Source organism: Pleurodeles waltl, chromosome 6, assembly GCF_031143425.1.
Source record: "Pleurodeles waltl isolate 20211129_DDA chromosome 6, aPleWal1.hap1.20221129, whole genome shotgun sequence".
Taxonomy (NCBI): Eukaryota; Metazoa; Chordata; class Amphibia; order Caudata; family Salamandridae; genus Pleurodeles; species Pleurodeles waltl.
The window spans coordinates 600,643,832-600,656,710 of NC_090445.1; the positions used below are offsets into that span (position 1 = coordinate 600,643,832).

The 12,879-nt window shown below is 42.0% G+C and overlaps 1 protein-coding gene across 1 annotated transcript in view; it reads right to left on the bottom strand.

The window, feature by feature from the left end:
• The window catches only part of ITPR3 (inositol 1,4,5-trisphosphate receptor type 3), a 467,836-nt gene that overhangs the window by 178,035 nt on the left and 276,922 nt on the right, over positions 1-12,879 (bottom strand). Inside the window, exons 14-16 of the mRNA XM_069238858.1 lie at positions 2,825-2,966; positions 1,393-1,554; positions 485-657 (exon numbers count right to left, since the gene is read on the bottom strand). Coding sequence (XP_069094959.1) covers positions 485-657; positions 1,393-1,554; positions 2,825-2,966 — 477 coding nt within the window. The remainder of the gene's footprint in view (positions 1-484; positions 658-1,392; positions 1,555-2,824; positions 2,967-12,879) is intronic.

Here is a 12,879-nt window from a genome sequence, read left to right on the forward strand (position 1 = left end):
ATAGGTGGCAAATTGCAATATGCCTCATGAATACTCATAAGGCAGGTCCATTGCGACCCAATTGAGAATCACAAACAGTGTGGTTAACACTGTTGTACATTTTGTTTTGTGACTCACATTTTGCAAGCTGCAAATGGATCCCAAATTGCGAGTTGTAAAACAAAAGCTTGTACATCAGGCCAGAAATGTTAAGTTCGGTTTGTGCGTCTTCTTTGGTAGAATAGAAACCTGAGTTCGCTAGACATATTTCATTGAGTGATGAACTAATATTTTGGTAGTAAAAATAATTGCAACTTCTTTAAAATACTTTACCCTAAAGAAAATGGAACGAACCATGCTTGACATAAAAGAGTTGATTGTTTTTAGGTTACTTTTATTTCTATCTTTTACATATTTATTAGAATATGAATCCACAACCACTACTTGTCAGTGGCAAAGGCCTGCTTTAGGGACGAAAGAGATGGTCTTAGCTCTGATGACTTACCGAGGTTCTCTGTTTTTGCGCACTAGGTTGACAAATGTCTCCACCTCTGTCTTGGTGATGTGTTTCTCGAGTAGTTTGCGGTTGTTGTGCAGGAGAGCAGTGATGGTGTCCTCAGCCAGAATATCGTAGCCAATCTGCGACTGCATAACACCAAACTGCTTGGCAATGTGTTCCTGAAGGTGAGACCAAAGGAGGGATTGTCAGGTCTGTTGGATGAGAGTATTCAGGTAGAGTTTTCCTACACTGGAGGCCGTTAGGAAAACAGGGTCTATATGCTACCTTACTAAGAGCAGAGACAAACGATGTGTGAGTGGTAGATGGTAATGGTGGTGAATGAAGGAGGCCTGGCTCTTTACTGACTGGGATAAGCTGGACAAGCACCTGAGTTGAGAGAATGTGGAAATAGGCATATGGCATTAGGCTATAATACTGCAAAAAAGGCAAAGAGCAAGATATGAAGCAAGCAGCTTGTGGTTGCTTGTTAGACTATAAGAGACCCAGGCTTGTAAGTGGGCCTTCATGGCACCTCGGTCAAAACATAAACAATGTTCTGGGACACATTTAGAGGCAGCTCTAGCATATGGCCCCACCTAGTGGCATTTGATGTTACCTGCTTCTTCATACATACATCACAAAAGCCTGGGTTCACTATACTAATGCATTTAGCGGGCACTGAGTAAGAGCAGGCCTGTGGCAAATGGGCGCTGACCCCCTCTTATGACAGCTCTCAAAGATTGGTAGACGTTGAGGGAGTTATTTTCTGTTCATGAGTTGTAAGCTAAGACGATGAAGAAGGTATACCTTTGCCCCAAGCAGTTATATGTGAGACCAGACACAACACTATGTTATGATGCTTCTAGGATGCTTGACCTCAGACCATGTTAAGTGCACTGACTTGCAATGCCTACCTGGTTTTTACGGTAATCTTCCTGAGAGTGGCGTAGCACACGGTAGCAGAGGCGGAACATATACTGGTACGGGGCATTCTTTTGATCTGAAAGTTCTTCCAGCCTCACAAGGGGTCCCTCGCTCCCCTTGTCCTTGAATGGTGCCTTCAGAATACCAAAGATCTGTGAAGCAGGCAATGAAGATGGCAGTGGTTAAGAATTTTGCATTGTAACATTGATGTTAAAAATACAATATCTGGCCAAGGGTTTCTCACATTGACCTCCAGATGAATCATGCTCCTTTCAATCACTATTTCTTGGTTTACACTAATAAAGCCAGGCATGGCTAATGGAAAAGTACTACATGCAATAGGTACACATCAAAAGAGCTACACGAAAAATAATAGATTGAATTATAGTGTGCTCAGTCAATATTGTGCTTGCAGGTAGATAGAAAAACACCAAAGTATGTCTTTCAAAAAGACACTAATTTAGATTTACTGACTACAGTTACAAAATTTGTATAGGAAAGCACTTCACAGTCCTATCTCATGTGCTATTACTCAATCTTCTCTGATCTCCTCTTTTAACCTTTCAGCTCCTCCCTTTTATTTGATCTGCATCCGCACCCAGGTACATTCCTCAATGTCTCTCAGTCCCATAAACAGGCCTCTACCACTGCTTCCTCACAATCTCACCTAGCATCACCATAGGGACTTAAGGTCTGATTTATTCTTTGATGGACAGACTCTCTGCACTATCTCTGCAATTCCAAGGTTAGTACATCTGTCAAATTTGGAGATGACCACTGGCCCAGTGATAATCTCTGTTTCTGGAGAGGAGAGGAACCACCATCACAGCAGTTCTGTTCAAGTTATAGAATGTTTGGGAATGGCTGCCGTAGGTTTTGATGGCCCTTCACTAAACTTTTAAACTTTTTGTTTTTTCCCAAACTGAGAGTCTGTTTCTGAAAACAACCAAAAATAAAAGCCCCTCATACTCATGAAGTTTTCTTCTAGGTTGTGGGGGTCATTGTTTGCTTATTTCTGTCCTTCACCAGCAGATTTTATCTGGCGGTGATGGGCAGAAAAAAATACATTACACCATCCATATTAGATAGGGCAGGTGATTTAATGCCCTTTACCAGATGGCCCCTACTCCATCGCGCTATTGGTGAAATCTTTCCATCAACAGAGGCAAAAGGGACAGAAATCTTAAGGTATGCCTGTCTCTAAATGAGAGGGGAGGACTGGGAGTTTACTGAGGGCTCTGCGCTGTGTTTGCAATGGAGTATACTGTCTGCCAAACTGTTAATAATGCCCTAAGTTACCATCCTCCACTTGATGTCCAATTTACACTCCTTCATAATCCCCTCCCTCCATCTTTCCCCTAATTATCTTCAACTCTCGCCTCATATTAAAACCACACCTCCTTTTTGCACTCTGTTTCTCACCTGTTTCAGGATGTTTTGCTCCCGCATCAATTTCTGACGCTCTCGATTAGCTTTTGTCATCGTGACATCCAAAACATTCTGCCCATTATTGGGAATGTCCACCACAAAGAACACCAAATCCTCTAGAAGCTTTATCGCAAATCTACCACAAAAGAAAAAAACACATTATATTCTGAAATGGTACAAAACTAGACAAATGTGTGTGCTGTGTCTGGGTGGACTTCTCCAAACAGATTAAGATAGCTCTAGACAAGAAGCCTTGTTGAATGGAAATAACCAGAACTACAGAGAGCATTTAGAAAAGTCTAGGTTCCCACAAGTGATTCACATAATGGACTTCTGAATTTGCACTGTTGCAAAGTTCCTTTGTATTTAATCTTGATTTGCAAATATGACTTATGGAAAGCTGTAGGTACAGAGTTTCTACTTGGGCTGTCACTTTTCCTAGTGTCTTCTACAATGCTATCATAATACAAACATGTGTATGACAAAGTCTTCCACCATGTTCCTTTCTGGGTCTCACTTCGACATAAGTGGTAAATCAGCTTGAAGCTGTAATTATGTTTTTGCATTTAGAGCTACCAAAATTATCCATGATCAAGTATTTTCACAAATGAAGAAATGCAATGCTTTAATCATGTTTCCTTCATGACGTGCCCAATAATTCACAGAGAATTTAACAAGGGCCATTTGCAGCTGGTGGTGGTCATGTTTTCCCTGTTGCACTAATAGCAAATTCCTTTATGTTGTAAGTGTGCAGAAATCTAGTTCCAACACATTTACATGTTTCCACTGGACTCTACCTAAGGCTGTGTGTGTCCCTCCTTCAACCACGTTCTGAGTGATGGGTTTTATGAGCTGAACTTTGTATTACGAGAGATAGGAGCTTTTTTTGTTTGAGGCACCTGGTCTAACTGCTCTGTTTTGTTGAATATACTAAAAAAATGTTTGTTACTGTAAATGCCTGTGGCTAAATTGTTGTTAATGATGTATGCATCTGGTTAGGTCATTTCGTGCTTTGAATGTTTTTTAGTAATACTGCTTTTGTTTCAGTTCCAAGTTTTAATGTTTCCCTGTCCTGTGCTGCCAGACTGGGCAGCATTCTCAACGTTTTGGGTTATGCACGATTACACAAGCGATTATCACACTTCATGTAGAGGCTCTCTATACCAATATTCCTCAAGAAGCCACCTTACAAGTTATAGAGACTGCCCTGTATGAAGTATCATCAACTCTGTCCTCCCCTGCAGCTTTCATTCTACAGTGTGCCAGGTTAGCCTTGACTGAGAACTTTTTTCTTTTTGAGGACCAATTTTACCACCAAATTCAAGGTACCTCAATGGGGAGCACATTTGCTCCTAGTTTAGCATGTCTTTACATGTATGATTTTGAGAAGAAATACATTTCTTTACCAACTAATCCGTTCTTCCAATCAATTAGGCTTTGGCGGCGCTATATAGACGATATTCTGATACTGTGGCAAGGACCCATGATGGAGGCAGAAGATTTTGTAATCTGGATCAATACCCTTGATCCCTTTTTGAAATTCACAGCCACTGTGTCTGATCACCAACTACCGTTCTTGGACCTGGTGATTTCAATTAACAATGGGAAACTGCAGACCAGTGTGTATCACAAACCCACGGATCGTAACTCACTGTTACTCTACCAGAGCCATCACTCGAAGGCTTTGCGGGACAATTTACCCTTTGGTCAATTTCTACGACTAAGACGGAATTGTAGTTCACTCACTGAATTTGACCAACAATCTGAAACTCTTCAGTGGAAACTGTGTGATCGAAATTATCCATCTAAGATGGTCAACCGAGCACGAAAAAGAGCCAGGAATAATAACAGAGAGGCGCTATTAGCGCCTAGAGAACATTGCCCCCAGACTAGGTTGACGTGTGTCTCTACTTATACTCCACTGTCAAACTCTATCAAGAAGCTGATCAATAAACGATGGCCCATCCTTACTAGCGGAGGCTACAACTTACAAAAGCCTCTCTTCGCTTTTAAACGGACTGCCAATATAAGAGATTTAGTGGTACACACACGTCCACGTATTGTACATAACCCTCCTAATCAAAAGACTCTATGGGATCTCCCACCTGTTGTGGGACATCATCCTTGTGGCAATTGTAATGTTTGTGGTCTCACTCGACATCTGAAACAACTAGTCTTTGACTCCATTGGGCCTTGGTATCTCAAAAAACACACCAACTGCAATACAAGAAACTGCATATATATGATCACGTGCCCTTGTGATCTACGATACATTGGCATGACATCAAGATCTGTCAAGACCCGTATCAATGAACACAGAAGCAATATCAGGTGCAAAAAGCTTACTACCAAACTGAGTGTTCATTCCTTGGAGGCTCACCATTCCCCGGATGATTTGTGGTGGGTGGTATTTGAAGCACCATATATCCACCCCAATGATTCCAGAGCTCTGTTCAGGATTGAACAAAAGTGGGTGTTCAAATTGGGGACTCATTTAAGAGGTCTCAATGATGATATCCCTTGGACCTCCCTTTCACCTTGATTTTTTGTCCCTAGCCTGTGATTTCTTTATTCTACACTCTCATGTGACAGCTCTAGTATCTGACATGGCATATTTAGGGCTTCTTTACTCTTTCCTTTGGTTTCTCTTATATAATAAGAAACAGCAAATAATAAATCTCTGCTTAAACACCTATAATTCTGGTCCCCCGTTGAGTTTGAGGATCATAACTAATTGTTTTACCCCTCCGTGGCCCGATAATTAGTTTCCTTTAAAGAGTAACATCCAGGGCGTTTTCATACATTAAATAATCATTTTGATGATTTTAAATGACACACGTTGGGTCGTATGAGCTTGAGACACTCTCAACCCATTTTCTTCCTTGACCTGATCTTATATTAAGACTCTGTGGGCTCCCAGCCCACTTGATGTAATTGCACTTGTGAGGATCTGAACTACAAGTGCTTAGCACTTGCAGTCCTCCCTCGATTTCTGCCTCGCGGATGCTTTCAGTCCTTTTTCTATTTCGCTCCATAGACGCGCTGTTCAGAGACGCATGGATTCAGCGGCGTCTATTTAAGAACTTGGAGAGCACCCGACCCGGTTGTTGTCGGGCGGCGGTCTCCAAGGGTAGGTCCGAATTTAGGACCAGCGACTAAAAATGTAAGTACCGGTCCCTGACGCTGGAACACTAACGTCGGGACCGTTCACCTTTCGGTACTTTTTCCTTTCTATGCTCGTCTTCACCATTTCGGCGGCACGGCGAGACCGCTAATATTTAATATTTATTAACATTGAAGCTATTAGTTTATTAACTATTTCTTGCCGATCACTTCGTTTGTGGTCACTTTTTTATGAGAATATGCACGAGAGCTCGTAATTCTTGCTCGGGGCACACTGAATAGCACACAGTGTGTTTCACCTCGAAATGTGATGGCATTTGCTACGTTTTGTTTACATGTTTGGGTGCAAACTTCTCTTGTATCACCTATAATGTTGTTTGCGGCACTATATAGCCATTTTATTAACCCAAGACATTCAATAGTTTTATCAAGACACTTCTTAACTACTGGAGAGTTATTCGTTATCCAGTTTTCTTCTAGTTTGTACTATGGAATTACTCCTTTCTTTATGTTTTCACCTTTATTTATAATTAGTGTCATCATGAGTCCTAGAGACGCCTTTCCCATGGAACCTGTTCTCGAGTAGGGGGTGGTAAGCATCTTCCTTATGTGATGTTCCCATTCGTTATTGACCAAAGTTTGGTTGCGCCATGTTTATCAGAACCTTTGTGATACATTATAATAGTGAAATTTGATTTATTTGTGTTGGCGTTTTCTTTGTTTTCTTTGTTTTTCAGGGTACCTGTACTACCAGTCAACTTAAGTAAGTGACCGGTTTCAATGTATTTTCAAAGAGGTCTTTTTTCTTAGTTATGTAGGTCCTGATGAAGCGTCAGTGGATCTGTATAGACCAATAGACGCGAAACATGTCGACCAGAACATAGAGGTGCCTTATAATTTTAGGTCTCTCTAATATATTGATTCATTTTTTGAAAGCCGTATGAGCATAATCCTCAACCTTACTTTCAATTGTTTTTAACCTTGGTCTTCATCCTTGTTACATTTGACCAATTAAATGATGAAATCTATGGATGAATAACCAATTTTAAATCTCTTTCTTGTCTCTTTTTTGTCTTTGACGGTGACTTATAGCACCCTTGTTTTGAACTATTGAATTTTTTAGTCACCATCTCAGAATCCGGCTGAGAGCCACCACTCCGGGGTGCCCACTAGGTATTGCAGCGCCGGCCTAGTGAGGAGCGATTCCCGATGATGATACCTGTCATCTGAAGCGATGCTTGAGGGCTCTTGCTCCTGAACACTATAGGTCTTCCCTGTTTACCATTTTTTCTTTTTTCTATTTTTGGAACAGTGTACCTATATATGGTTACTATTAAAGGGAGATTGTACACTGGACCAGCAAACACTCCCAGTCCCTCCTTTTGTGTTAGCGATTACATGATAGTCCTGCATGCGATTAATAATTGTTTAGTGGTTTTCAGTCGTCAGTGGACCTGACAGTGAATGAGAAGGAACAAATAACAGAAGCTTTCGCTGGTGAGCTGCACACCAGATCAGAAGAGACTAATGCCTCCACTCTACTGTCAGATAACCGTCCATCCTATTTTGAGATCTCTGATGCAAGTGGAAGGATCCGTAAAGTCATGGTATGGATTGCCTTAAACACTGTGAGCTTTGAAGTGTGGATGCCAAATTGGTTACACCTGCTTTGCAATTTGTTTTTGCTTTTCAGTAACAAATATACCCAAGCAGGAGTTGTTGATGAAAAAACAATTCCCCTGCATGGGGAGTGGTAGGGGCTGATAGTCTGTGTGGTCCCTGATCAATATCTAATCACAGGACTACCTTGCCTTGCATGTCAGTGCCAGAAAGAGAATTCTAGTGGTGATGTGACTAAGACCTGGCTGCCTAGTGGCTGCCTTGTTAGGAATTCCAGTCTGTGGTGCTGACTAAGGCTGACTAAGCCTTTGTGAAGTAAATCCAGTGGTCCCCCTATCTCTATATGGTTAAGAGAACCATAGGTTTAGTGGGAACGGTGCACTGCCATTTTGATGGGACTGTGCCCACTACGCCAACCTTTAAAGAGTATATTTACAAAGAAAGTCAGAGAATTATAGTCAAAGATCTCTGCCTTTGCCTAAACACCAGGTCGCGACTTGTGGAATTCATTAACATTTCCAGAATACACTTGTAACTGCACAGGCTTACTGGTGTACTCGAGGGAAGGTCATGTGGCTTTTACAGAAGGATGCTATTCTCATTGTGTGGAGTTTTCCACAGCGGAGATGTGCAACCCAGGTGGAATAGGGCTTCTGTGCAAATACACACTTTATTCTTTTTTCCCCTCCACCTCTTGCAGACTAGGGATGATGCAGTCCCCTTCCCACCCTGAAAGGGGGTTATGCTGGTCATTTAATCCAGTAAATTTACAACCCTTTCCAGGGTTGAAAGGAGATGGGTAGCAGTTTAGGAAATGCCCAAATATTCATTTGAGGGCATTCCTAAACTTCGAAAGCCAACCAAACCTTGTCACACCCACTTTCTACCCACTAAAGGCATTTGTGGTGAAGACCTGTGCGTCCATTAAAGGATTTCCGCCTGCAAATAATATTTTAGTGAAATCCTGGCAGCAGTAATAATGGTACATTTGGTTATAAACATATGTTTTTGACCCAATTTACATTTCTGAATAGACCTCCTAAATGACCCCTTCAGTCAGTTTGAAATGGAACATGATTGTTAGTCAGGATAAGAAAGATATAGTAGCAGGGGTTGTTCTGCACTGATGAAGAGGTTTTGGAAAGAATGGCTGTCACGTGGACTGTAGTTTAGTCGGTGGATTTACGGACAGCATGAAATGGATGTGACAGGGGTTGGATGAATAAATCCATGAATGAATGTGAAAAATGGATGAATGAAGAGATGAGAGACATGGGAATGTCTGAATTTTTAAATGCCAACCAGCTGTTTCACTAAGTTAAGACTGACCTAAAGAGATTCTCACTTCCAGACAACATTCGTTCGTCTTTCCTCGTGGCACTGTCTTCCGTTTCTCCCAGAGTGCTCTTGGGTTTCAAGTCTGTATCTGAACCAAGACTACAGTTAAAGGGGACAAGAAAGACCTAACAGTTGTGGATTCACTTGAAAATCAGTCTGTAAAAAAATTGATAAGTGGTCTCTCAATTACTTTGAGTACCACCAGTCACTGGAGGCCAGGCAGCAGCTGGTACTAGGAGTAATAAACACAAATATAGATATCTATTTCAACTTTCAATATCAACTCATTTTGTACCTTCAGCTGTCTCCCGATTGTGTACGTGACATTTGAAAAATTGTGCTAGAGGCCCCTCCTAATGTGGTTGGGGCAGGGGCAGAATTATTTTATTCTCTCATCCACAAAAGAGGAGACTTTTGGACAACACTGCATTTTAAAACTATCTTCAAGCAAGCAAAAACCTCGAAATGTTTTGAGAACCATGACTAATATTTTAATTACACTCCTGACAATATTAAATTTAACAACAAAGAAACAACTGCCCACTTATCCCAGTTACTCTGAAAGGTTTTGAGAACCTTCCTCGAGAGTATCACATTTGGGCAAGTGCCATGTGAGGGGAGCTTATTTCCGAGGCTTGGAGATAAATGTTGCTCTGGACAACTGAGCCATAAATAAGCATTTGCACTGATCATTCAGACACCCTCTCGGGATTGATGAAGCAGAAAATGAAGGTTTTACATTTATTAGCGCATAAACGTAGTGTGAAATAATCGTGTGTGACTTTAACCGAACTAATAAAGATTGTACGGGGACAAAATGTGCCCTCAGAGTAGTTTGCCAACATTTATAAGTGTGCTTTATATAACGTGGTGTATTAGAATTGCACTAATCCGACATAATCGTAAACGTGTGCTATGATTTGCTTGTTTGAAATGTTTTAGCTTAGCATTACTTTAGTGCAGGCTTCGGCCTAGTTGCCTGGTCTCACGATTTAGATGCTCGTATTTTTCCAATGTGCTATTAAACGTGTATTTCTGCTTGAAGCTGTACTTTTCCACTGAGATCGTTCACATGCTTATCTTAAGGTTTCGTGCCAGCCTGGCATATTTTCTCTTTACTCCAAGGTCGATTTGCAGGTGCGGACAATGGAAGCTCTGAAAGTGAGTTAATTGGTATAAAATGTTGCAACTTGCGTACCCATCTCCAAGGATAATGTATGCTTAAGTAAAAGCTTGAGAACTGTCGCTTTTGATTGGACAATTTGAAGCTAACCTATGAACCCTCCAATGGAAGACCCTACTGGATTTGGACTGTTGTCTATTTAAACCAGGTGCACGAGAAGAAGGTAGCCATTACGGACATTACAGCCATTACCAGCTCGATACCCGCCATTTTGCAGGACATTGCAGCTATTATGGCCCACTTTGCTGCGACGCCATTTTGAAAGAGACTTTGATGCTTTCTCTAAGCGAGAGAAAGAGACTTTAATGATTCTTGCCCTAGAGACTTTAACTTTGATCCCTTGCATGAAGTAGTAGTTTTACCTTGCCGCCGTGAGGCAATTGCCCCGTCCACCCCTTGCCCCTTTGCCCGTCCTATGCCGATCGAAACGGTACCCATGCTGACCGAAGAACGGTACCTGTGAGACGAAGACTTCCTTGAATGCTGATCGTAATTGGTAAATATGAAAGGAAATTGTACAATTGCATTGTGTTTCTTTTAGGTAACCAACTGCTGATTTTGATAAGAGCCCTAGTTAGGAGTTTTCTAAATTAATGTTGTTAAATTGTTTTTGCATGAAGTCCCACATGCCGATGCTAATTTGAGGTTAGACGAGGATTCCTTATGTCGCACGATGCAATTTGAGATCTTGTTATGCTGACTAAATGTATGCAATTAGTTCGTTACAGATTATCGTATTAGTGATTTGCATTGCTATTATCGAATGCCTTGTGATTCAAATGCTACATAGATTGCACTTGTTTCGCCGTTATGGACAGCTATTAATGTTCATATATGTTTATCATTTGGTGTTGAGACACATCTATATTGTGCTAGCTTTGTTAATATAGGGAAATAAAATTCACTAACTTTGAATAAACTGGTGTGGTTATTCCTGGCTGAAAGGTCAGGGTTCGCCGAAATGTATTCTGGATTAATTGTTAAGTGTTATGTCGATCAAGGTATTGCCTATGTTCGTTATTGATTATTGATTTGATGCAATTGATCGATTAAGAGTACGGAGAGTCCCACTTAGTCAAAAGATTCATCGGCCTAAAGAGCGTCCGAATACAGGTGAATTGATAATACGGACCGCTCTATCAGTAGATGGTAGCAGAGGACGGTTTCGTCTTTTGGGACCCTGTACTCTTAGAGTACATGGTGTTGAATTAACGAGTACGTATTTTGAGACCCCACTCGAGAAGTTGAATTAGATTTTTTTTGGGGTAAAACAGATTGACAGAATGATGATGGGCTAGGTCCACCGCGACTTTCCCGGGATCTCGGAGCTTGCGAATGGAGAGAATGGAGGTGTGGAATCGGCGTTGGCGGTACTAGTGATGGTATGGGTGAAGTTAGGGTTTTGCGCTTGCACAGCTTATTGCCGCAGATTGTGTGAGAAGGTTGCGAGGATTTTTTTTTTCTTCTTTTTTAGAGGATAGCGGAGGTGCGACTCCGAGTGTAGGAGTAGTGAAGTCGTCGAACTTCATAGAGATAGCGGAGGTGCGACTCCGAGGGTGAGAGTAGGGAAGTCGTCGAACTTCATGTGCGCGTGGCGCTTCGTGCATAAAAAGGTCCACGTGGTTGTTGTTGTTGAGACGGGCCCTGCGAGGTCAAGAGACTCCGGAGTATGTTGTTTTATGTTGTGGTCTGGGCGGTTTAGTAGGTTGATCGGGCGTGGTCAACGAGTCGGTACGTGTGTTAGGGAGTGAAAGAAACTTCGACTTCGGGCTTTGACAAAATTCTAAGTGCACTAGAATAGATCATTGACAAGTTGAGAGTAGGTCTGCGGGTCAGATTTGCTTGCGAACGTGGGGACCGAGAAAGATGGAATAACTGCCGAGGCTAGTGAAAAATCCCTAAGGTCCTGAAGCGATTGTGTTACCCTTCCTGTAGTAAACCGACAGATCTGTTTTATTTTTTGTTAGCTCGCGATACATGCAAAGGTTGTTACGAGAGGAGCTGAGTGAAGGAGGACTAGCCGCGAGGCTTTGTCAGCCGCAGTGTGTGTGAGTGTGACGTCACTAGGAGCCGCGCTGGGATAGGTTGGTTGCAGAGAAGGGTCGCGCATGGATTGGACGCAGTCCGTGGGGCTCGATTGGAAGGGGAAAGGCAAGCGAAGAGTATTCCGGGAATTAAAGTCACCCATTGATTACAAACTTTGTGAAATAAAAGGACGAGAAAATTACATTCTTTAAAGCATCTAGGAGTGCGATGAAGGGGGAGTCTTACATTAAAGCGAGCGTAGGAGAGGAAACGCCGCCCGAAGGTACACCAGCTTATATTGTAATGGAAGAGAAGGGGGTAGCTCTAAAGCAAAGCAATGACTAAAGCAATGGCACAAACTGACAGAGAAACATGGGAGCGTAGCGTTCCCGATACATGGGACATTCAATATAAGGATTCTAGAGAATTTTAGATTCACGATGTACGACATGAAGGTGCCTCCAAGGCCAGCCCAGTTTGAGGCTCTAGCAATCTGGGAACTAATGGCTAGACAGCAGCAGCAAAAGAAGTTCGAGACCAGAATGAGAAAGGTAGAAAAGACACTAGCGGACGCTAGGTGGGATAATGCACAGAAGGTGTGGAGGTTAGATGTATTGCAGGGGATAAAATTGTTTCCCGCAATTACTAAGGAAGAAGAGGAGACAGGTAAGAAAGCTACCTGTAAGACAGACAGGAAGTGTTCCAAGGATAGAGAGGAAGAGGAAAAGTTGAGAAGAGAAGAGGAGTTAGAGGATGAGGA